Raw genomic sequence first — 25,115 nt, forward strand, 5'->3', positions numbered from 1 at the left:
TAATCTCAACACTTTGGGAGGCAGAGGTGGGCAGATCACGAGGTCAGGAGTTCCAGACCAGCCTGGCCAACATTGTGAAACCCCATCTCTACTAAAAATACAAAAATTAGCCAGGCGTGGTGGTGGGCACCTGTAATCCCAGCTACTCAGGAGGCTGAGGCAGGAGAATCACTTGAACCTGGGGGGAGAAGGTTGCAGTGAGCCAAGATGGCACCACTGCACTCCAGCCTGGGCAACAGAGGGAAACTCTGTCTAAAAAACAAAAACAAAAACAAAAAACGTTGTTGTGGCCAGGCATGGTGGCTCACACCTATAACCCCAACACTTTGGGAGGTTCTGAGGCAGGTGGATCAACTGAGGTCAGGAGTTCAAGACCAGCCTGACTAACATGGTGAAACCCTGTCTCTACTAAATACAAAGAATTAGCCAGGCATGGTGATGCACACCTGTCGTCCCAGCTACTTGGGAGGCTGAGGCAGGAGAATCGCTTGAACCCGGGAGGTATAGGTCTCAGTGAACTGAGATTGTCCCTCTGCACTCCAGCCTAGGCAACAAGATCAAAACTCCATCTCAAAAATAAAATAATTTTTAAAAATAAAAATTTATTATTTATTTATTTTTTGAGACAAGGTCTTGCTCTGTTGCTTGGGCTGGAGTGCAGTGGCGCAATCACGGCTCAGTGCAACCTCCACCTCCAGGAGTTCGAGACCAGCCTGGGTAACATGGTGAAACTCATCTCTACAAAAAACTAGCTGGGTGCAGTGATGCACACCTGTGGTCTCAGCTACCCAGGAGACTGAGGTGGGAGGATCACTTGAGCCTAGGAGGTAGAGGTTGCAGTGAGCTGTGACTGCACCACTGCACTCCAACCTGGGTGACAGAGTGAGATCCTGTCTCAAAAGGGGCGGGGGGGATACCAGTCTTACTGGATGAGGTATCATGTGACTTCATTTTACCTTAATTACCCTTTAAAGACCCTGTCTTCAAAGACAGTCACATTTTGAGATAGTGTTAGGACTTAAACATATGCATTTGGTTGGGGGGGGGCATGATTCAGCCATATCAAGGTGGGGAATGGAGTGGTGTAACTGCTGCTGGGTGTGCGTCTCCTTTCTGGGGTGATTAAAATGTTCTGGAATTAGTGGTAATTAGTGTGCATCTTTGTGACTATACTAAAAACGGCTGAACTGGCCAGCCGGAAAGGATGAACTTTGCGCTGGGGCAGGAAGAAGGCTGGCATGCAGAGAGAGGAGAAAGGGGGCTGGATGAGCTGGCCTGCTGGCTGGGGTCCCAGTACTACAAAAGACCTTGCCCTTCTCCACAATATCTGGTGTTAAAGCTCATTATGGGGACCCTTTCAACCCGGGGTTGGGATTGGAATTGAGACACTGAAACTTCAAGAGCTGGGCTCTGGCCCGGGTGGGCATTTGCCACCAAGCAAGATAGCCTCGTGCAGCACATACGGGGTTTCCTGTAGCGTGCACTGTCCTAAGTCCTTCTCAACTCTTTCATCATTGAGTTCTTATAGCGGTCCAGTGAGCTAGGTACCATTCCTCCCTTCAGGCCACGGTGCCAGGTCACTTGACTAGGGTCCCACTGGGAGTTCGAAGGAAGCCAGGCTAGAGCTCAGGCCTCTCACCAGCTGGAGGCCTTTCCCAGACTCTCTAAGGTGAGAGGCGCTGAATGGTGTCAGCCTGGGCCTGAATGAGTGACCCACAGTGCTCAGTGAATTTCAGGAACAGAGCCCAGGGAGGCTGCGGTGGGGGGTGTCTTGATGGGGGAGAAGCAGGGCTGGGCGCTCACCTGGCTTCCCCAGACCTGCAGGTCCAGCCTTGCTCTCCTTCCCCCGAGCACCTCTGGCCCAAGGCCTGCCCACTTGCTGGAGCTGGCCCCTTGGCGAGGCTGCTGGGAGGGCCCGTGCTGCCAGGGCGGTCAGAGTCAGTGTTGGAGGTGCCGCAGGGACGCCCAAGGGGGTGCCCAGGTGGCAAGATGCCTGTATGTTCAGGGAAGCCACGTCCCAGCTCGCGAGTGGGTGCGCAGAGGCCCGCGTGACCTTGCTGCTGACATTCCTCAGAGGCCACGTGGCCCCAACTGGCAGGGACAGCTGCGGACAGGGACTGAACCAGCCTTGTTCCCAGGGTGGCGCCTGCTCTCCATCCAGGCCCCACTCCTGCTCCCACCCGATGCTGCTTTTGTTCCCAGGTTTCAGGGGGCAGCCGGCACTGTGATTCCTGTGCTATGAGTGCCTAGAGGCACGGAGCCACGAGGGGTCACCCCACGTGGGGCACAGGGCTTGGGGAGCATGGGGCAGGACCAGACCAAGCAGCAGATCGAAAAGGGGCTCCAGCTGTATCAGTCCAACCAGACAGAGAAAGCACTGCAGGTGTGGATGAAGGTGCTGGAGAAGAGCTCGGACCTCATGGGGCGCTTCCGCGTGCTGGGCTGCCTGGTCACGGCCCACTCAGAGATGGGCCGATACAAGGAGATGCTGAAGGTGGGTGTACCCGGCCTGGGGGCGTGCGAGGGTCAGGCTGGGGCTGGATGTCTCCCAGGCTCCCCAGTCCCTTCTCAGCCTCCTCGGGCTCCCCTGTGTCCCACAGGCTGGCAGCCGGGGCCTGAGGCTCTGAATTTATATCTAAGGCTGTGGCTCTTAGATGCTGAGTCTTGGCGTCAGATTCAGGCCTGTGGCCTTGAACTGCAGTGCCCGAGTCTCTGAGACTGAGGTTCTCTGGCCTCAGGGTCGAGTGTTCGTGGGTCTCAAGCCCAGTGTAGGTTTCAGCCTTCCTGTCTGCTGTTCTGTATCTGAGCCTGGCGGGGTGTGGGCTCCAGGGTTGAGGCTGGGGGTGGGTGGGTGGTGGAGATTCCAGATCTGAGGCTTGGGATAGAAGGTGAAAGCTGCGAGCCTGAGCTTGGGAGGTGAGGCTGGAGTGTAGGGAAGGTAGCTGAGGCTGACGGGTAGAAGCTCTGGGTCTGAATATTTGAGATCTGCTGCTTTGGGTGTGAGGCTGGGGAGTGGGTATGGGGCCTCCAGGTCTGAGTCTGCAGTGCAGGCTGGGGTCCAAGGCTCAGAGTCCAGGCTGAGCACCACCTGCCCACCGTCGCGGTGTACAGTTCGCTGTGGTCCAGATCGACACGGCCCGCGAGCTGGAGGATGCCGACTTCCTCCTGGAGAGCTACCTGAACCTGGCCCGCAGCAACGAGAAGCTGTGCGAGTTTCACAAGACCATCTCCTACTGCAAGACCTGCCTTGGGCTGCCTGGTACCAGGGCAGGTGCCCAGCTCGGAGGCCAGGTCAGCCTGAGCATGGGCAATGCCTTCCTGGGCCTCAGCGTCTTCCAGAAGGCCCTGGAGAGCTTCGAGAAGGCCCTGCGCTACGCCCACAACAACGATGACGCCATGCTCGAGTGCCGCGTGTGCTGCAGCCTGGGCAGCTTCTATGCCCAGGTCAAGGTGGGCCTGCGCCCCAGGGGGACAGCAGTGGAGGGTTTTGGGGCTCCCCTCTCATGAGGCACACACCCTGTAGCACTACCTCATTTAGCCCTCCTTTTAGGGAGGGCTGAGGCAAGTGAGAATCAGAGAGGGAAAAGGCTCTTCCAGGAAGGTAACAACTTGGCCAGGAGGCCAGCAAGGGCAGAGCCAGGATTCAAACCTTGATCTGTCTGACTTCCTGGAGGAATAATGGGAGGCTCCTCTGTGAGGACAGGCCAGCAGCCTGCCCTACCATGTTTGCTGTGTGGTCTTGGGCAAGTCACCTCTCCTCTCTGAACCTTGGGAGAGATCTGTAAAATGAAGGAGAGTAGGACTCACCTTACAGTGGGGTTGTATGGAGTCAGTCACCAAATCTTTATTGAGCATCTACCATATCCCAAGACTGTTGGCCCAGGGTGTAGCAGTGAGTAGAACAGCCAAGTCCCCGTCCTCACCAGGGTTCCGTTCTAGTTGGGGAAGAAAGACGATCACCACAGTCAGGAAGTCAAGTGGTTAGGAGAAAGCGAAGTGGGCAAAGGGCTGGCAGCACTGGGTGTGGGGGTGTCATAATTTCAAACACGGTGGTCGGAGGGCCTCGCGGAGGTGATGTTTGATGGCTTGAAGAAGAGAGGGGGCGTCATGCAGAAATCTGGTGAGAGAACATTCTAGGCAAAAATGGGGGAACCCCTAAAAGCAAGCTGGACCCTGGGGAGGCACCCTGGAATGTTTCCTGGAATGTTCCAGGAAGGACAGAGGCCACCATGGCTGTCAGGTGTGTCTCAGGTCTGTGTGGAGGTAGAGAGGTGAGAGGAGGAGGGTCAGCTGTGAAGGAACTGATAGGGTCAGCGACTTCAGGTTCTGACCCTGGGTATTTTTTGTCGGGGGGTGGGGCAGGGGCGGAGTTTTGCTCTCGTTGCCCAGGCTGGAGTGCGGTGGCGCCATCTCCGCTCACTGCAACCTCCGCCTCCCGGGTTCAAGCGATTCTCCTGCCGCAGCCTCCGAAGTAGCTGGGACTACAAGTGCATACCACCATGCCCGGCTAATTTTTGTGTTTTTAGTAGAAATGGCATTTCACCATGTTGGCCAGGTTGGTCTTGAACTCCTGACCTCAGGGATCTGCCCGTCTTGGCCTCTCAAAGTGCTGGGATTACAGGCGTGAGCCACCACGCCCGGCCGACCCTGGGTATTTTTGTTCCCTTTCCACTCAGGTATCTGTGCCGTGCTTGGTGCATGGGGGATTTAATGCCTGGCCCCAGTCGATGCTTAATACATCTTGGAGTTAGTAAGTGGATAAATGCTGATGGATCCAAGCCGGGATGGGTGGAAATGAGTCACCAAGGATGACAGCCAGGACTTTGTTTTTCGGAAGCAGATGTAAGGGGGAGCCATTCAGTGAGATGAGATAGGACTAGGGCGGGACAGGGGTTTTTAAAAACCTTTTTAATTCTGAAGAAAAGTAAGCTGGGCATGGTGGCTCACACTTGTAATCTCAGCACTTTGAGAGGCTGAGGGGTGAGGATCGCTCAAGACCAGGAGTTCCAGACCAGCCTCTACAAACAGTTTTTTTGTTGTTGTTGTTGTTTTTGTTTTGTTTTTGTTTTTGTTTTTTTTGAGACGGAGTCTCGCTCTGCCCCCCAGGCTGGAGTGCAATGGCCGGATCTCGGCTCACTGCAAGCTCCGCCTCCCGGGTTCACGCCATTCTCCTGCCTCAGCCTCCCGAGTAGCTGGGACTACAGGCGCCCGCCACCGCACCCGGCTAGTTTTTTGTATTTTTTAGTAGAGACGGGGTTTCACCTTGTTAGCCAGGATGGTCTCGATCTCCTGACCTCGTGATCCGCCCGTCTCGGCCTCCCAAAGTGCTGGGATTACAGGCTTGAGCCACCGCGCCCGGCCTAGTTTTTTTTTTTTTTTAATTTGTCAAGGCTCATGCCTATAATCTGAGCACTTTGAGAGGCTAAGCAGGAGGATTGCTTGAGCCCAGGAATTTGAGAGCAGCTTGAGCAGCATAGCAAGACCCCAACTGCACAAAAGTTAAAAAATGAACCAGACATGGTGGCTCACACCTATAGTTTCAGCTGCTCAGGAGGCTGAGGCAGGAGGATCACTTGAGCCCAGGAGTTTCAGGCTGCAGTGAACCATGATTGCTCCACTGCACTCCAGTCTGGGCAACAGAGCAAGACCCTGTGTGAGAGGGAAAAAAAAACCACAAGTGTGGGCTTATGGGGTGCTCATTGCTAGTGGGATGTCCATGCTTCTAAATCTTTTCAGTTACCAGAACAACTGAAGTTTATACTGGTATTTCCAATTCAAATCTAATGTTTCAGGAGCTCCCCTTAACTTATTGTCAACTTGTCTTTTCTCTTAGACGAAAAATCTTAGTTTCTAACAACATAATTAAATATTTGCTTTACTCTACAAAATACATAAAATAATTCCAAAAGACAATACCAGTATAACTCTAGAAAATAAAGACAACTGAATGAAGTTTAAGATTTATTTGCTGTTCTTTTGGCTTTTTTTTTTTTTTTTTGAGACACTCTTGCTCTGTCACCAGGATGGAGTGCAGTGGCTCGATCTTGGCTCACTGCAAGCGAGTTCTACCTCCCAGGTTCAAGCAATTCTCCTGGCTCAGCCTCCCAAGTAGCTGGGATTACAGGCGCATGCCACTACACTCAGCTAATTTTCTGTATTTTTAGTAGAGACGGGGTTTCACCATGTTGGCCAGGATGGTCTCAATCTCTTGACCTGGTAATCCGCCCACTTTGGCCTCCCAAAGTGCTGGGATTATAGGCATGAACCACCATGCCCAGCCTTGTTTTTATAATAAATATATATCCCACTGTGGGTAAACTGAGTACTTTTGTTCTAAAGTCATTGAAATAATTTTTTTTTTAGAGTCTTACTGTGTCGCCCAGGCTGGAGTGCAGTGGCGCGATCTCGGCTCACTGCAAGCTCTGCCTCCCAGGTGGTCTCACGCCATTCTCCTGCCTCAGCCTCCTGAGTAGCTGGGACTACAGGCACCCGCCACCATGCCCGGCTAATTGTGTGTGTGTGTGTGTGTGTGTGTGTGTATTTTTAGTAGAGACAGGTTTCACCGTTGTTAGCCAGGATGGTTCCTATATCCTGACCTTGTGATCCGCCCGCCTCATCCTCCCAAAGTGCCGGGATTACAGGCGTGAGCCACCGCGCCCAGCCAAAATAATTATTTTGTGTGTGTGGTTGTAGTAATATGACACACGGTTAGGGACATTTATTTACTTTTTTTTTTGAGACAGAGTCTCACTCTGTTGCAGGCTGGAGTACAGTGGTGTGATCTCGGCTCACTGCAACCTCTGTCTCCCAGGTTCAAGTGATTCTCCTGCCTCGGCCTCCCAAGTAGCTGGGACTACAGGCACGTGCCACCACACCTGGCTAATTTTTTTGTATTTTAGTAGAAACAGGGTTTCACCATGTCAACCAGGATGGTCTCAATCTCCTGACCTTGTGATCCGCCCACCTCGGCCTCCCAAAGTACTAGAATTACAGGCGTGAGCCACCACGCCCAGCCTTAGTTGTTTTTTTTTTGTTTTTTTTTTTTTTGAGACAGGGTCTTCCTCTGTCACCCAGGCTGGAGTGCAGTGGCTCAATCACGGTTCACTGTAACCTAAAATCCTGTGTTCAAGCGATCTTCCCTCCTGAACCTCCTGAGTAGCTGGGACTACAGGCACATTCTTCCACATCTGGCTAATTTTTAAATTTTTTGTAGAGATAATGGTCTTGCGATGTTGCCCAGGCTGATCTTGAACTCCTGGCCTCAAGCTGTTCTCCCAATTCAGCTTCCCCAAGTGCTGGGATTACAGACATAAGCCATTGCACCTGACCTCCATTTTCTATTTTTAGATATTTTTCAAATTCAATTTAATTTTTTTAACCTGTAAAACATTTATATGGCTTCAAATTTAAAAGTACGTAATAAGGCGTATTAGGAAAAGGTTTTTATTGGGGTTATTGACACTTCTCTTTTGGTCGTGTTAACTTGGAGCTGCTTGTTAAATATTAAGTGAAAGATCAAATAGATTTACCTTGAAAAAGAACAGTGAAATGGAGCTTTAGCTGAAGGGAAATGAGGTCAAGAGAAGGTGGGTTCGTTTTCTTTTTTCTTTCCTTCTTTTTTTTTTTTTTTTTCTTTTGTGAGACAGAGTCTACCTCTGTCACCCAGGCTGGAGTACAGTGGTGCAATCTCAGCTCACTGTAGCCTTGGCCTCCTGTGCTCAAGTGATCCTTCCACCTCAGCCTCTTGAGTAGCCGGGACTACAGGGATGCACCACCATGCACAGCTGATTTTATTTTTGTAGAGACGGGGTCTTGTTAAGTTGCCCAGGCCATTCTCAAACTCCTGTGCACAAGAGATCCTCGTATCTTGACCTCCCAAAGTGCTGGGATTCCAGGCCTGAGCCACTGTGCCTGGCCCAGTTTTTATTTTTTAAACGAGATGAGAAATGCCAGACATGTTTGCACGTGGATGGGAAAGATTCTGTAGAAAGAGAGAACCTGACGATGCAGAGACTGCTCATCGGGGGCTGGCATTTGATGGGAACAGGAGCCGTCCTCCACAGTGACAGGAAAGGAAGCAGGGAGCGTGGGAGCAGAGGTGCGGAGGTGGGAGATCTGGTGGAGACAGGAGGGGAAGGAGCTTCTCCCTGATTTTCTTCCTTTTCCTCTTGGAGCAATGAGGCCAGGTCATCAGCTGACCGTGGGCAGGTAGAAAAGGCATTTCGATGCTTGAGGAGAAAGTACAAGCCAATGGTTGCGTCACCTCGCTGAATCTGTCTGATGTTCTTTGAGCCTGTTGTGCTGCCAGTCTGCCACTGAGCTTCAGTGAACACCTGCTTCTGGGTGCCAGCAGGCAAGCTCTAGTGGAGGGACCTGGTATCTCCCGTCCCTGTGCATCTCTGAAGCTGAGGAGTCCGTTTGGCATTGGGAGAAAAGAGAAGCCAACTGTATTTTCTTGTCTTTTTATTCATTCACTCAGCAAATATTTATTGTGTATCCACCAAGTACCAAGAACTGTGCTAGGCTCTTGGGATGCATCACAGACCAGATGAGAATCCCTGAGTCCACGGAGCCCACACCTTTGCACTGGCTGTTCCCTCTACCTGGGCCACTCTTGTCCTGGATGCCACAATGAATGAGTAGACACTTGGGCCCCCCCCGCCCCTACCTGCTGTTAAAGAAGCCTGGCCCAGGCCGGGCGCGGTGGCTCAAGCCTGTAATCCCAGCACTTTGGGAGGCCAAGGCGGGTGGATCACAAGGTCAGGAGATCGAGACTATCCTGGCTAACATGGTGAAACCCCGTCTCTACTAAAAATACAAAAAACTAGCCGGGCGTGGTGGCGGGCGCCTGTGGTCTCAGCTACTTGGGAGGCTGAGGCAAGAGAATGGCGTGAACCCGGGAGGCGGAGCTTGCAGTGAGCCGAGATCACGCCACTGCACTCCAGCCTGGGAGCACAGCGAGACTCCGTCTCAAAAAAAAAAAAAAGAAAAAAAGCCTGGCCCAGGAGCCCTCGACTTGGGGCAGCCTCTGCCACTCAGTTTGCCTCCTTCCATCCCACGTCCCCTGCAGGACTACGAGAAAGCCCTGTTCTTCCCCTGCAAAGCCGCAGAGCTCGTCAACGACTATGGCAAAGGCTGGAGCCTGAAGTATCGGGCCATGAGCCAGTACCACATGGCCGTGGCCTATCGCCTGCTGGGCCACCTGGGCAGTGCCATGGAGTGTTGTGAGGTGGGGCGGCGGGGAAGGGGGCAGGTGGGTGATGAGGTGGTGTGGGCCAGGGACTGGGGCCTGGGACAGCAGGGCCTCCTTCTTCCAAATCAGCCCCCGGAGGCCCCCCAGGGCTTGCCCCTGGCCCACCCTCTCTATAGCTGAGCCCCTGAAGGAAACATTTGTCCCCTAGCCTCATCCCAAACCCCACTCTCTTCCAATCCATCTGCAGGGAAGGGGGCGTCCTTCTGTCCCCAACACCCTATATGGGGTACTTTGAAGGGTAGAGATGGTACAGGGCCAGTTTCTGGAGTCCCACTGACCTGGGTTCACATCCCAGCTTTGTCACTTACCGGGTGACTCCAATCAAGTTACTTCTCTATGAGCCTCACTTTCCACCCACCTAGCTGGGTGCTGTGACTTCAGTGGTTCGGCGCGTGAGGCCTCAGCACCATGATAGATTCGCTAGGCTCTGAGGATGTTGCTTCCCTGGGCTGTCCCTTCAGAGAGGCCCATTGAGGGGAGGGCACTCCAATGGCGATGGCAGAGGAGCAGGCCTGAGCCACTGGCCTCCCTCGCAGGAGTCTATGAAGATCGCACTGCAGCATGGGGACCGGCCACTGCAGGCGCTCTGCCTACTTTGCTTCGCTGACATCCACCGGAGCCGTGGGGACCTGGAGGTGAGGTCACCGGGATGCAGGGGCTGGGGGCGGGGGACTGGGGCACAGGCCTGATGCCGTCTGATTCCATCCCCCACCTGGCTCTGCAGACAGCCTTCCCCAGGTATGACTCTGCCATGAGCATCATGACCGAGATCGGAAACCGCCTGGGGCAAGTGCAGGCGCTGCTGGGTGTGGCCAAGTGCTGGGTAGCCAGAAAGGCACTGGACAAGGTGAGGTCGGGCCTTTCCCACACCCTTCAGCCCTCCCAGCGCTCCCCACTTGGGGCCAGCAGGTCAGCTGGCTCTTTCAGCCACTTCGTCTGACGTCAGCCTCACTCTGATCCTACGAGGCCAGGACATTCCTGGTCATTTTCTGGGCTCAGAGAAGGCCCATCGCTTGCCCTGGGACCCACAGCTAGTAAAGGCCTGGAGCTGGGGTTGGAACCCAGGCTGCTGGGTAAACTGAAGCAGGAGGTCACTTGCCCACACAGCCCCTATGACTATGCCCTAGGCCCTTCCTGCTGCCTTCACACACAGGGCAGCTGCCATGTCACCCTCCCCAGGCCTGCCCCCTACCCCGTGCTTCCCTGTGAGCAAGGCCTATCAGACAGCTCTGCCCGCAGCCCTGGCCTGTGCTCACCTTCCAGGCTCTGGACGTCATCGAGAGAGCCCAGGATCTGGCCGAGGAGGTGGGGAACAAGGTCAGACTTGATTCTGTGTCCTGGGTCTGGGGTCAGGGGCCCAAGTGGGGGACTTGGGTCTGGGGAAAGGCCTTCCTGAGCCCGTTCCCATCATGAGCACTTCCTGATCCTGGGAACTGCCTGCAGCCAACCCCATACCCTGGCTCTCTCTCTGCCACACAGAGAGCACTCCTGAGGGCAGGGCAGGAGTTTCATAGCTTGGAGCATAGCAGAATTCCTCAGAAGCTTCCTGCTGTTGATTAAAACTCCTAACAGTGGACTGGACACGGTGGCTAACATCTATAATCCTAGCATTTTGGGAGGCCGAGGTGGGAGGATCACTTGAGCCCAGAAGTTTGAGAGCAGCCTGGGCCACATAGTGAGACCCACTCGGAAAAAATATGGAGGCTGGGGAATGAAGCTCATCTCTATATTTGAGTGATCATAGGTCAGGAGAATGAGACATCCTGGCGTCATAGGAAACCCTGCTTCTGGCTTGTGTCATTGGGGTTCAGTTTGGCTAGGAGGGAGCTTGTCCAGTTAAGGAGGTGCTGAGGCAGGAGACGGCTGGAGGCGGGCTGCAGTGAGCTGAGATCCGCCACAGCACTCCAGCCTGGCGACAGAGCCAGACTATTCACAAAAAAAAATTAGTTTTTGATGGAGTTTCACTTTCATGTCTCAGGCTGGAGTGCAATAGCATGATCCCAGCTATTGCAACATCTGCCTCCCAGGTTCAAGTGATTCTTCCTGCCTCTGAGGCTCTGGAGCAGCTGGGATTATAGGCACCCCACACCACACCCAGCCAATTTTTGTATTTTTTTTTTTTTTTTTGAGACGAGTCTCGTGTCTCCCCAGGCTGGAGTGCAGTGGCGATCTCGCCTGCAAGCTCCTACTTCTCCTGGGTTCAGGCCATTCTCCCGCCAGCCTCCCAAGTAGCTGGGACCACACAGGCTCTCACCACCACGCCCGGCTAGTTTTTGTATTTTTAGTAGAGACGGGTTTCACCTATGTTAGCCAGGATAGTCTCATCTCCTGACCTCGTGGATCCACCCGCCGCCTCCCAAAGTGCTGGGATTACAGGCTTGAGCCACCGCGCCCGGCCTTAATTTTTGTATTTTTAAGTAGAGATGGGAATTCACTGTGTTGGCTAGGCTGGTGTTGAACTCCTGGCCTCAGGTGATCCACCTGCCTCGGCCTCCCAAAGCACTGGGATTGCAGGCATGAGCCACGGCGCCCTGCCGCAAAGTATTACAGAGTCTGTGTGCCAGGTTTGGTCATAAAATCTTTCAAAAACATGGGGTCTCCAGGCAGTTCTGGGGGGTGAAGACCTCTGATCTCCCCCACCCCCTCATTCTGCATGAAAGGAAGCAAGGTCCCAGAGAGGGCAGGACGTTTTCCCGAGGTCCATCAGGAAGACAGGGAAGTGGCTGAGACTGGAGCCTGCCTGCACTGACTTTGCTCTCATCCCCCACTGCCACTCTCCACTCCCGCGGGCCCCAGCTGAGCCAGCTCAAGCTGCACTGTCTGAGCGAGAGCATTTACCGCAGCAAAGGGCTGCAGCGGGAACTGCGGGCGCATGTCGTGAGGTTCCACGAGTGTGTGGAGGAGACGGAGCTCTACTGCGGCCTGTGTGGCGAGTCCATAGGCGAGAAGAACAGCCGGCTGCAGGCCCTGCCCTGCTCCCACATCTTCCACCTCAGGTGGGGACTCCTGCGGGGGGTGGACAGGGGTGGGCAAGGTCTCTGCGGGGCACTCTAGGGCCCAGCTGGCCTAATCACAGCAATAATACTAATAGCAAACACTTTTTTTTATTTTGAGACGGAGTCACGCTCTGTCGCTCAGGCTGGAGTGCAGTGGCCGGATCTCAGCTCACTGCAAGCTCCGCCTCCCGGGTTTACGCCATTCTCCTGCCTCAGCCTCCCGAGTAGCTGGGACTACAGGCACCCGCCACCACGCCCAGCTAGTTTTTTGTATATTTTTAGTAGAGACGGGGTTTCACCGTGTTAGCCAGGATGGTCTCGATCTCCTGACCTCGTGATCTGCCCGTCTTGGCCTCCCAAAGTGCTGGAATTACAGGCTTGAGCCACCGCGCCTGGCCAATAGCAAACACTTTACCTTGGCCAGGCGTTTTGGCTCACCTCTGTCTTGCCAACACTTTGGGAGGCCAAGGTGGGCAGATCACTTGAGCCCAGGAGTTCAAGATCATCCTGGCCAACATGGTGAAACCCCATCTCTACTAAAAATACAAAAATTACCCAGGCATGGTGGTGGGAGCCTGTAATCCCAGCTACTCAGGAAGCTGAGGCAGGAGAATCACTTGAACCCGGGAGGCAGAGGCTGCAGGGAGCTGAGATCTGTGGCCATTCTTATCATAATCCTCAAAGAGAAGTCAGAGAGGCCCCTCAAAGGTCATTAGGTCAGACATCCAGGCCAGACCTGCCCTGGGTATGGCTCCATCCCATCCTCTGAACTCCCAGCCCATGCTCTGCCCTGGAGGTCCCTGGGGCAGAGGAGGAGAGGGGCAAGCAGAGTGCAGTGGGAGCCTGCCCCATTCCCTTCCCTTCCACTGCTGCTGAACAGCCACCAGGATGTGTCCCAGCCCCTGCAGAGGGCAGGCAAGGAAGAGAGGGCCCAGGGCCCGGAGGGAAGGACAGGCCTCGGGAGTGGACAGGGCCCTTTGCCTCCCCAGGTGCCTGCAAAACAACGGGACCCGGAGCTGTCCCAACTGCCGCCGCTCATCCATGAAGCCTGGCTTTGTGTGACTCCCGGCAGCAGGTGTGGGCTTCCTCCTCGCCGCTCCTGCTCCTTCTCCACTGTGCACTGGAGACCCATTTACTCCTGGGGCAGCTGCCAGCATGTCCTCACCACAGCCAGGGCCTTAGGACCTGCCCACGGCTGCTCCCCTGTGCCCAGCTCCCCTCCCTGCCTCTTTGTACTTTGCTCTTCATAGAAAAATAAACTGTTTGTACCTGGTCCCAGGGATTCCGACTTTCCATGCCCAAGGTCTGAGGAGTGGGGAGAGTGGGAGTGAGGCTCCCCACGGGAGCTTCCTCAGACGCAAGCGTTTCCTCTGCACATGGGTACAAGGGCCTCCAGCTGTCCCTCCAGGAACCTGGGATGCCACAGAGACGCGATCCCTGCAGTGAGAAGCTGACATGCAGAGGGTGGGGGGGTATATGATAAACAGGAAACACGCAGTTTGGAAAGCCTGGTGGGAAGCTGCTATAGACGAATCATGTCCCCCCACATTCCCATGTTTGAAGCCTTAGTCCATTTGGGCTGTTGTAACGAAACAGACTGGGTGGCTTGTAAACAACAGGAACTGATGTCTCACAGTTCTGGAGGCTGGGAAGTCCAAGATCAAGTCACCTGTAGATTGGGTGTCTGGTGAGGGTGCACGTTCTTGTTCACAAATGGAATCTTCTTGCTGTGTTCCTGCGTGGTGGAAGGGACAAGCAAGTTGTCTGCATTGCATTGCTTTTTTTTTTTTTTTTTTGGGACAGGGTCTCACTCTGTCACGCAGGCTGTAGTGCAGTGGCGAGATCTCAGCTCACTGCAACCTCCGCCTCCTGGGTTCAGGCAGTTCTTCTGCCTCAGCCTCCCAAATAGCTGAGATTACAGGTACGCATCAACACGCCTGGCTAATTTTTGTGTTTTTAGTAGAGATGGGGTTTCGCCAAGTTGACCAGGCTGGTCTCTAACTCCTGACCTCAAAGATCCACCTGTCTCGGCCCCCAAAGTGCTGGGATTACAGGCGAAAACCACCATGCTAGGTGCAGTCCCTTAATAAGGGCACTAATCCCATTTATAAGGGCTCCACCCTCATGACCTAATTGCCTCCCAAAGGCCCCACCTGCCTGATATGACAGTCCTAGCAGACTCATATAAAGTGATAAGTTCTTTGGAACAATAAAGAGTAGAGCCTGGTTGTGTGCAGTGGCTCCTGATTGTAATCCCAGCACTTTGAGAGGCCGAGGTGGGTGGGTCACTTGAGCCCAGGAGTTCAAGACCAACCTGGACAACACTGCAAAACCCTGTCTCTAGAAAAAAAAAAAAAATACAAAAATTAGTCAGCATGGTGGCACACACCTGTAGTCCCAGCTACTTGGGAGGATGAAGCAGGAGATTCTTTTGAACCTGGGAGGCGGAGGTTGCAGTGAGTCGAGATCATACTACTGCACTTCAGCCTGGGGGACGGAGCAATACTCTGTCTCAAAAAAAATAAGAGTAGAGGTTAGGGGCAGTGGCTCACGCCTGTAATCCCAGCACTTTGGGAGGCCGAGGGGGGCAGTTGGATCACCTGAGGTCAGGAGTTCGAGACCAGCCTGACCAACATGGTGAAACCCTGCCTCTACTAAAAATAGAAATATTAGCTGGGCGTGGTGGTAGGCACCTGTAATTCCAGCTGCTAGGGAGGCTGAAGCAGGAGAATCACTTGATCCAGGGAGGCGGCGGTTGCGGTGAGCCGAGATTGTGCCATTGCACTCCAGCCTGGGCGACACAGCGAGACTCCATCTCAAAAAAGAAAAGAATAGAGCCTGGTCCCTCTTCCTCATGTTCATCCCCTTCCCTAAACCAGTCTTAAAACCATTAAGTGGGACAGAGCAAGACAAGTATCTGTGTGGAGGGGTGACCTGGTGTGAGGTGTTGGGAGTCTAAGCAGGCTGAAGAGTGTCCACACAGGGGAGGGCCTGGGGTGAGAGGTCAGAACCTGTGTGGAGAGAGGACGGAATCCACACATGGGGTTGGGTTGTTTTGAAGTGTCAGAGACCGAGCCCAAGGTGGGACAGCCTGATGTGGGCCACTGGGACCTCACCAGGGCAAAGAGGCATCCAAATTGGTGAAGGTTTGTGTGAGGCATCAGAGCTTGAGTAGAGCGAATAGGCCATGCACATGATTTGGGGCATCCTGGCAGGGGGCATTAGGTCCAGGATGGAGTGAAGAGGGTTCTGTGTGTGGAAGGGAGTGGCAGTGGAACACTGGGTACACAGAGGTGGTAGATCAAACAAGTAAGTAGGTTGTGTGCAGTGGCTCACAGTCTATAATCCCAGCACCCTGGGAGGCCGAGGCAGGTGGATCACTTGAGGTCAGGAGTTTGAGAGCAGCCTGGCCAACATGGTGAAACCCCATCTCTACTGAAAATACAAATAAATTAGCCGGGCGAGGTGGCAGGCGCCTGTAGTCCCAGCTACTGGGGAGGCTGAGGCAGGAGAATGGTGTGAACCTGGGAAGTGGAGCTTTCAGTGAGCCAAGATCGCGCCACTGTACTCCAGCCTGGGTGACAGAGCAAGACTCTGTCTCAAAAAAGAAAAAAATTAGCTGGACGTGGTGGTGTACACTTGTAATCCTAGCTACTTGGGAGGCCGAGGCAGGAGAATCCCTTGAGCCCAGGAGGTGGAGGTTGCAATGAGCTGAGATCACACCACTGCACTCCAGCCTGGGCAACAAGAGTGAGACTCCATCTCCAAAAAAAAAAAAAAAAGTAAGTAGATTAAGGACAGTGGAAGGCAGCTTTCTCACTTTTTTTTTTTTTTTATGGTGTCTCGCTTTGTCACCCAGGCTGGAGTGCAATGCCTCCATCTTGGCTCACTGCAACCTCTGCCTCCTGGGTTGAAGCAATTCTCCTGCCTCAGCCTCCTGAGTAGCTGGGACTACAGGTGCCCACCACCATGCCAGCTAATTTTTTGCATTTTTAGTAGAGACAGGGTTTCACTGTGTTAGCCAGGATGGTCTTGATCTCCTGACCTCATGATCCGCCTGCCTCAGCCTCCCAACGTGCTGGGATTACAGATGTGAGCCACTGTGCCCGGCTGCTTTCTCACTGTTGAAGGAGAGAATTACAAATATGGAAAGGGAGAGAACCAGAGTGGGCCCTGTGGTGTTGAATTGGAATTGTAGGAATCAGTGTGAACTCATGGACTTCAAAATATACAGATAGACCTAGAAATAAATATAGTTATAAATGTATGTGTGTCCACTAGCCTGGGCGCAGTGATATGCCAACAGCAATGAGCTCACCCAGCACCCAGGGCTTGGCTTCTAAACACCGCATTTCACTACAAGGAACCAAGGCTCTTTGGTTAAGGGCCTGATTCCAGGGCTGGGTCATGGAGAGTATAAGATGAGCCACAGCTATTTTGTGCCAGAAAGCAAGGGGAGTTGAAAGAATGAGGAGGAAAAGTCAAAGGACACAGGAGCCAGCTTGGATGGGCTCCCAGTGGCCACTGATAATGAGTAACAATGATTGTCTCAGCTCAGGCTGCCATAACGAGGCACCTTAGGATGAGTAGTTTAAACAACTAAAACTTATAGTTCTGGAGACTGGAAATCCAAGATCGAGGTGCCAGAAAATTCAAGAAGCCTCTCTTCCTGACTTGCCCTTCTCTCTGTGTTCTTACATGACTTTCCCCCTGTGCTCCTGTGGTGACAGCAAGATCCAGCTTTCTCTCTCTCTCTCTCTCTCTTTATTTTATGTATTTATTTATTTTTGAGACAGAGTCTCACTCTGTTTCCCAGGCTGGAGTGCAGTGGCGTGATCTTGGCTCACTGCCTCAGCCTCCTGAGTAGCCAGGATTACAGGTATGTGCCACCGGTCCCGGCTAATTTTTGTAGTTTTAGTAGAGACAGGGTTTCACCATGTTGGTCAGGCTGGTCATGAAGTCCTGGACTCAAGTGATCCGTCTGCCTCAGCCTCCCAAAATGCTGGGATTACAGGCACGTGTCACCACACCCAGCTAATTTTTGTATTTTTAGTAGAGACAGGATTTGGCCATGCTGCCCAGGCTGGTCTCAAACACCTGACCTCAGGTGATCTGTCTCCCCACCCTGTCTCTTTCCCTCCCTCCCTCTGTCTTCCTCTTCCTATAAAGGCACTGATAGGCTGGATGTGGTGGCTCATGCCTGTAACTCCAGTACTTTGGGAGGTGGAGGCAGGCAAATCACTTGAGGTCAGGAGTTTGAGACCAGCCTGGGCAACACAGTGAAACCCCGTCTCTACTAAAAATACAAAACTTAGCTGGGTGTGATGGTATACACATCTGTAATCCCAGCTACTCGGGAGGCTGAGGTGGGAGGATCACTTGAGCCCAGGAGGCAGAGACTGCAATGAGCTGAAATGGCACCACTGCACTCCAGCCTGGGCCACAGAGTGAGACCCTGTCAAAAAAAAAAAAAAAAAGGCTGGGCCTCATTGAGAAGGTGGCATGTGAGTGAAACCTTGAAGGAGGTGAGAGACTGAACTGAGCAGATTTCCTGGAAAGAGCGTTCTCTTAGAGAACAGAATCCAAGACAGGAGCTTGCCTGATGTGCTCAGGAGCAGCAGGGAGACCTGTAAGTGAGCAGGAGGGAAGGAGGAGAAGTGGAGGCGGAAGGAGAGCGTGGTGTGAACACACGAAGGCGTTGAGAAGGACTCTGGCTCCTGCTCTGGCGAGTCAGGCACCTGCTGAGGATTTTGAGCAGAGGAGTGACATGATCTGACTTGGCTTTACAAGAATTCCTCTGGTTGCTATGTGGAGAACAGATGTGATACAAGACAGCTGGCCTGAGTGTTTCAAAAATGCCAAGGCCATGAAAGACCAAAATGATTGGGAGACTGTTCTAGAATAAAGGAGATTAAAGAGATGTGGCAACTAAATGGATCATGTGACCCTTGATACTGTATTTTTAAAATTTTTTAAATATTTTATTTTATTTTATTTTTGAGATGGAGTCTCGCTCTGTCAGCCAGGCTGGAGTACAGTGGCGTGATCTTAGCTCACTGCAACCTCCACCTACCAGGTTCAAGCAATTCTCCTGCCTCAGCCTCCCCAGTAGCTGGGATTACAGGCGCCCACCACCATGCCTAGCTAACTTTGTGTATTTTTAGTAGAGATGAGATGTCACCATGTTGGCCAGGCTGGTCTCGAACTACTGACCTTAGGTGATCCACCCGCCTTGGCCTCCTAAAGTGCTGGGATTACAGGCGTGAGCCACCACACCTGGCCAATGATACTGGAATTTTTTTTTTTTTTTTGAGTCAGAGTCTCGCTCTGTCGCCCAGGCTGGAGTGCAGTGGCATGATCTGGGCTCACTGCAAGCTCCGCCTCCCAGGTTCACGCCATTCTCCTGCCTCAGCCTCCCGAGTAGCTGGGACTATAGGCGCCTGCCACCACGCCCGGCTAATTTTTTGTATTTTTAGTAGAGACGGGGTTTCAACGTGTTAGCCAGGATGGTCTTGATCTCCTGACCTCGTGATCCACCCACCTCAGCCTCCCAAAGTGCTGGGATTACAGGCGTGAGCCACTGCGCCTGGCCTGGATTTTTTTTTTTTTTCAAAGGCTATAAGGGATGTTTAGGGAATAATTTAAGACATTTTCATATGGACTATATATTGGATATTATTGCATCAATATTAAATTCCCTGGGTGTGACTATATATATATGTATACATACACACACACACACATATATATATATTTATTTATTTATTTATTTTTTGAGAGAGAGTCTCCCTCTGTCACCCAGGCTGGAGTGCAGTGGTGCGATCTCGGCTCGCTGCTACCTCTACCTCCAGGGCTCAAGTGATTCTCCTGCCTCAGCCTCCTGAGTAGCTGGGATTACAGGCATGTGCCACCATGCCCGGCTAATTTTTGTATTTTTAGTAGAGACAGGGTTTCTCTATATTGGCCAGACTGGTCTCAAATACCAACCTCAAGTGATCTGCCTGCCTTGGCCTCCCAAAATGCTGGGACTACAGGCGTGAGCCACCGCCCCTGGCCGACTGTGTGTTATACTACCAATGTATCGTAGCTATGTATGAGAATATCTTTGTTTTTAGGAGACACGGGCTGAAATATTTAGAGGTGAAGTGTCATGAAGTCTGGAAGTTATTTTGATTTTTTTTTTTTTAAACAGAGTCTTGCCGTGTTGCCCAGGCTGGAGTGCAGTGGCCCAATCTCAGCTCACTGCATCCTCTGCCTCCCAGGTTCAAGCAATTATCTTGCCTCAGCCTCCCAGGTAACTGAGACTACAGGCGCACGCCACTGATTTTTGTATTTTTAGTAGAGACGAGGTTTCATCATGTTGGCCAGGCTGGTCTTGAATTCCTGACTTCAAGTAATCTGTTCACCTCGGCCTCCCAAAGTGCTGAGATTACAGGCGTGAGCCACTGTGCCCGGACAGAAATGACATTCTTTGTCATCCATGTCAGAGTGTGGTGGCACGATCATAGCTCACTGCCGCCTTGACCTCCTGGGCTCAGGTGTTCCTCCTGCCTGTACCTCCTGAGTAGCTGGGACTACAGGTGTGTGCCACCACACCTGGCTAATTTTTTAAAATTATTTTTAGAGATGAACTCTCCCTACATTGCCCAGGCTGGTCTCAAACTCCTGGGCTCAAGAGATTCTCCTGCCTTGGCCTCCCAGACTGCTGGGATTACAGCCATGAGCTACCTCGCCCAGCCTGTAGCTTAACTTTGAAATGGTTTGGGAATAAATATGTGTGTGTACACACACAGAGGGAGAGAGAGCAAAGTCAAATGTGGCAAAATGTTATCAACTGGCAAATCTAGACAAAAGGCACAAGGTGTTCATTGTCTATTCTTTAAACTTTGTTGTATGTTCAACATTTTTCAAAATAAAGGGTTTTTCAAAACAATAGATTTTAGGAAGCATTGTCCAGAGAAACAGAACCAGTAGGATCTCTTTGCTTGTACTTTTGTGTGTGTGTGTGTGTTTATTTGTTTGTTTTGAGATGGAGTCTTGGTCTAGTCGCCCAGGCTGGAGTGCAACAGCACGATCTCGGCTCACTGCAACCTCCGCCTCCCACGTTCAAGCAATTCTCCTGCCTCAGCCACCTGAGTATCTGGGAATACAGGCGCCCGCCACCAATGCCCGGCTAATTTTTTTGTATTTTTAGTAAAGATGGAGTTACTCCATGTTGGTCAGCCTGGTCTCAAACTGGTCTCTGACCTCAGGCGATCCACCCGCCTCGACCTCCCAAAGTGCTGGGATTACAGGCGTGAGCCACCGCACCTGGTTGCTTGTACTTTTAATGGCAAAAACTGCAATCACTTCTGCACCAACCTGCTATATAAAGAGATGTAGTATAAGGACTTGGCTCATGTGATTATGGAGTCTGGCAAGTCCCTAGATCTGCAGGGTGAGTTCTAGAGACTGAGGAGACTTGATGGTTTTGTTCTAGCCTGATTCAGAAGATCTGAGAACCAGGAGAGCCAATGGGGTAGTTCTCCTCTGAAGGCTGTCAGGCTCAAGCCCCATGAAGAATAATGTTTCAGTTCAACTCCGAAGGCAGAAAAGACCTTTGTGCCTGTCGGAAGGGAATCTGGCAGGAAGAACTCCCTCTGAGTCAGCCTTTCTGTTCAACTCGCGCCTGCAACTGACAGGATGAGGCCCGCCCACATTAGAGAGGGCAACCTGCTTTCCTCAGTCTCCTTATTTAAATGTCAATCTTGTCTAAAAACAGCCTGACAAAAAGACCCAGAATAATGTTGAACCAAACACCTGGGCACCCCATGGCCCAGTCAAAATTAACCATCACAGGATGGTTAGGGTAGAATCCAGGAGACCAGTGGAAAGGCCCCGCAATAATCTAGGGGTAGCCAGGCGCGGTGGCTCATGCCTGTAATCCCAGCACTTTGGGAGGCTGAGGCGGGCAGACTGCTTGGGGTCAGGAGTTCAAGACCAGCCTGGCCAACATGGTGAAACCCCATCTTTACCACAAATACAAAAATTAGCCAGGCATGGTAGCATGCGCCTGTAATCCCAGCTACTCGGGAGGCTGAGGCAAGCGAATCGCTTGAACCTGGCAGGCAGAGGTTGCAGTGAGCCAAGATAGTACCACTGCACTCCGGCCTGGGCAACAGAGTGAGACCATCTCAAAAGCAACAGCAACGACAAATAATAGTAATAATAAGCTAGGTCTGAGATGATGGTGACTTGAACCAGGGTGATAGGCATTGGAGGGAGTGAGAAATGGTCCTACTTAAGGGGATTAGGAGGAGGTATATCTTTTGTTTTGGAAATTTTCAAATAGATACAAAAGGAGAAAAACCAATGAATTTTCATCTCAGCCTTAACTATGCATTTCAGCACATGGACAATCTTGTTTACCCCCAAAAGCCCCGCTAAGCTCCACACCCTCCACTTGATAGTTTTGATTCAGATCTTGCTATTTCTGAATTCTGTATATATGTTTAAGGTAGACTCAATGGGATTTCCAGGTGGACTGGATTTGCTGTTGAGGTAGGAGGTGGGACTTGACTCCAGAGGCAGGGCTCAGACATTGGACCAAATTGAAGACTAGCTAAAACAGGGATGGGGCAGAGACACCTCTCCAGAAGACACACCCACCAGTGTGCCCTGTCAGTTTGCCATTGCCATGGCAACGGCAACACCTGAAAGTTACCACCCCTTTCCATGGCAACAATTAAATGACCTGGAAGTTACCACCCTTTTTCTAGAAATGTCTGCGTTATATGTCCCTTAATTTGCATACAGTTAAAAGTAAGTGTAAATATGAGTGCAACACTGCCTCTGAGCTGCTACTGTAGGTACGCTGCCTATGGGGTGGCCCCTCTGCTGCTGCTGTACCCTACCTCTTCAGTAAAAGTTGCTGCCTAACCCCACCAGCTCACCTTGAATTCCTTCCTTGGTGAAGCCAAGAACCCTCCTGGGCTAAGCCCCAATCTTGGGGCTTGCTTGCCCTGCATCCCTGAGGGGAGAGAGAAGTCAAGAGTGACTCCAGGTGCAGTTGCTCATGCCCGTAATCTCAGGACTTTGGGAGGCAGAGGTTGATGGATTGCTTGAGCCCAGGATTTTGCGACCAGCCTGGGCAACATGGTGAAACTCCATCTCTACTAAAAACACAAAAACGGCTGGGCGTGGTGGCTCACACCTGTAATCCCAGCACTTTGTGAGGCCAAGGTGGGTGGATCACCTGAGGTTAGGAGTTCAAAACCAGCCTGACCAACACCGAGAAACCCCATCTCTACTAAAAATACAAAATTAGCCGGGCATGGTGGCGCATGCCTGTAATCCCAGCTACTTGGGAGGCTGAGGCAGGAGAATTCCTTGAACCCGGGAGGTGGAGGTTGCAGTGAGCCAAGATCGCACCACTGCCTTCCAGCCTGGGCAACAAGAGTGAAACTCTGTCTCAAAAACAAAACAAAACAAAACAAACAAACCCACAAAAATTAGCTGGGCGTGGTGGCGTGCATCTATAGTCCCAGTTACTTGGGAGGCTGAGGTGGGAGAGTCACCTGAGCCTGGGAAGTGGCGACTGCAGTGAGCTGTGATCACACCACTGCACTCCAGCCTGGGTGACAGACTGAGACTCTGTCTCAAAACAAACAAACAGAAACAAAGAATGACTCCAGGGTTTTGGCCTGGTGGCTCTCCCCAGCTTGATGCCAAGACAGAAACATCTGTTCTAGGCCTGGCCTAGACCTCTTCTCTCTAGAGGCCCAGATGGACCAGAGGCCCCTAATTCAGCCAACCTTTTTCTCCCTGAGGGCATGCTCTGCCCCAGATTCCCAGCTCCTTGCTGGGACTGACCTCGTGGTACTTCCTTAATCTTTTTGAGCAGAGTGAACCATCATAAACTCTTCTCCTTTTTCTCCCATCTCCCCAAGACATTCGTACTCCTGGGCTCCCAAGATAATAAATCCCTGTCATTCTAGCCAGGATCAAAGACGGAGATGTTCAGGGTCAGGCGCAGTGGCTCACGCCTGTAATCCCAGCACTTTGGGAGGCCGAGACAGGCTGATCACCTGAAGTCAGGAGTTCGAGACCAGCCTGACCAATATGGTGAAACACCATCTCTACTAAAAATACAAAAATTAGCCAGGTATGGTGGCGGATGCCTATAGTCCCAGCTACTTGGGAGGGTGAGACAGGAGAATCACTTGAACCCAAGAGGCAGAGGTTGCAGTGAGCTGAGATTATGCCACTGCACTCCAGCCTGGGTGACAGAGCAAGACTCTGTCTCCAAAAAAAAAAAAAAAGAAAAACAATGAGACATTCAGCCTAGAACAGTCCTAAAATCCAGGTGGGTCAATCCTTCTCTTTCACATTCCACCGGGTTGTGGTCCGGCACTGGCTCTGGGGATTAGGAAAAAGATTGCAGTATAGAACTGAGCTCAGTTCTGATAGAGCAAACACAGCTGGGAATTTATAATGAAAGCAAAGTGAAGGGGTCAGTGGATTGAAAATTACTAAGAGGAAGTATCAAGAGTAGGGGGATTCTTGCTAAAATGGCCTAACAGGATTCTTGTTAAAAAGCAGGCCAAGGACAGCCAGGTGTGGTGGCTCACGCCTGTAATCCCAGCACTTTGGGAGGCGGAGGCGAGAGGATCATGAGGTCAGGAGATTGAGACCAGCCTGGCCAACATGGTGAAAACCCATCTCTACTAAAAATACAAAAATTAGCTGGGCGTGGGGGTGGGTGTCTGTAATCTCAGCTACTTGGGAGGCTGAGGCAGGAGAATCGCTTGAATCCAGGAGGCGGGGGTTGCAGTGATCCAAGATTGCACCACTGCACTCCAGCCTGGGTGACAGAGCCAGACTCCATCTCAAAAAAAAAAAAAAAAAAAAAGCAGGCCAGGAACTTATACTTCAAAGTTGAAGAATAAATGAGGACCAGGATCACATATCAAGAGGGATGAGGTATCGGGGTGGGGGGATTCCGTTAAACTGACTAGCAGGATTTTTGTGTAAACGGGGTTAGACAGGCTGATGACAGGGATGAACGATAGCCCACAAGGCCTAGTCAAAAAAAGAGGGCTCAGAGGAGCCTACCTGAAAGTTGGTTAAGGGGAGAATGTCTGCATCTGTGGGGAAAAGAAAGAGAGATCAGCCTGTTACTGTGTCTATATAGAAAGAAGTAGACATAAGAGACTCCATTTTGTTCTGTATTTGAGATGCTGTTAATCTGTGACCCTACCCCCAACCTTGTCCTTGCAAGAGACATGTGCTGTGGTGACTCAAGGTTTAATGGATTTTGGGCTGTGCAGGGTATGCTTTGTTAAACAAGCGCCTGAAGGCAGCTTGCTGGTTAAAAGTCATCACCATTCTCTTAATCTCAAGTACCCAGGGACACGTACACTGCCAAAGGTCGTAGGGACCTCTGCCTAGGAAAGCTAGGTATTGTCCAAGGTTTCTCCCCATGTGGTAGTCTGAAATATGGCCTCGTGGGAAGGGAAAGACCTGATCGTCCCCCAGCCTGACACCCGTGAAGGGTCTGTGCTGAGGAGGACTAGTGTAAGAGGAAAGAATCCTCTTGGCAGTTGAGATAGAGTAAAGCATCTATCTCCTGCCCGTCCCTGGGCAATGGAACATCTCGGTGTAAAACCCGATTATATGTTCTGTTTACTGAGAAAGGAGAAAACCGCCTTAGGGCGAAAGGTGGGACTTGCTAGCGCAATGCTGCTCTTCATGCACTAAAAAGGTTTATGAAGATGCTTGCATATGCATATCAAGGCACAGCACTTTTCCTTAAACTTATTCATGTCACAGAGATCTTTATTCATATGTCTTACTGCTGACCTTCTCCCTACGATGATCCTATTATC

General features: G+C 51.8%; 1 protein-coding gene across 4 annotated transcripts; it reads left to right on the forward strand.

The window, feature by feature from the left end:
- Positions 1-2,202: 2,202 nt before the first annotated feature.
- Positions 2,203-13,522, forward strand: RAPSN (receptor associated protein of the synapse). Of its 4 annotated transcripts, none has more exons than XM_003909923.4 (8): positions 2,203-2,494; positions 3,112-3,450; positions 9,071-9,229; positions 9,790-9,888; positions 9,978-10,100; positions 10,517-10,570; positions 12,050-12,249; positions 13,239-13,522. In XM_003909923.4, the coding sequence occupies exons 1-8, from the start codon at positions 2,303-2,305 to the stop codon at positions 13,309-13,311; spliced, it is 1,239 nt and encodes a 412-aa protein (XP_003909972.1). In that variant the 5' UTR covers positions 2,203-2,302; the 3' UTR covers positions 13,312-13,522. The 4 variants fall into 4 exon arrangements, with proteins under 4 accessions (XP_003909972.1, XP_017803903.1, XP_009184362.1 ...); XM_017948414.3 differs by having other exon boundaries at positions 2,204-2,494; positions 11,914-12,249; XM_009186098.4 differs by having other exon boundaries at positions 2,204-2,494; positions 12,097-12,249.
- The last annotated feature ends 11,593 nt before the right edge of the window (positions 13,523-25,115 follow it).

The sequence above is a fragment of the Papio anubis genome, chromosome 12, assembly GCF_008728515.1.
Source record: "Papio anubis isolate 15944 chromosome 12, Panubis1.0, whole genome shotgun sequence".
In the NCBI taxonomy this organism is placed as follows: domain Eukaryota; kingdom Metazoa; phylum Chordata; class Mammalia; order Primates; family Cercopithecidae; genus Papio; species Papio anubis.

Excerpts from the sequence above, each read along its gene's own strand:
- RAPSN (XM_017948414.3), top strand. The coding sequence starts at position 2,303 with ATGGGGCAGGACCAGACCAAGCAGCAGATCGAAAAGGGGCTCCAGCTG. Across the intron at positions 2,495-3,111 it reads GATACAAGGAGATGCTGAAG|TTCGCTGTGGTCCAGATCGA; the intron begins GTGGGTGTACCC and ends CGCGGTGTACAG. Across the intron at positions 9,889-9,977 it reads GGAGCCGTGGGGACCTGGAG|ACAGCCTTCCCCAGGTATGA; the intron begins GTGAGGTCACCG and ends CTGGCTCTGCAG.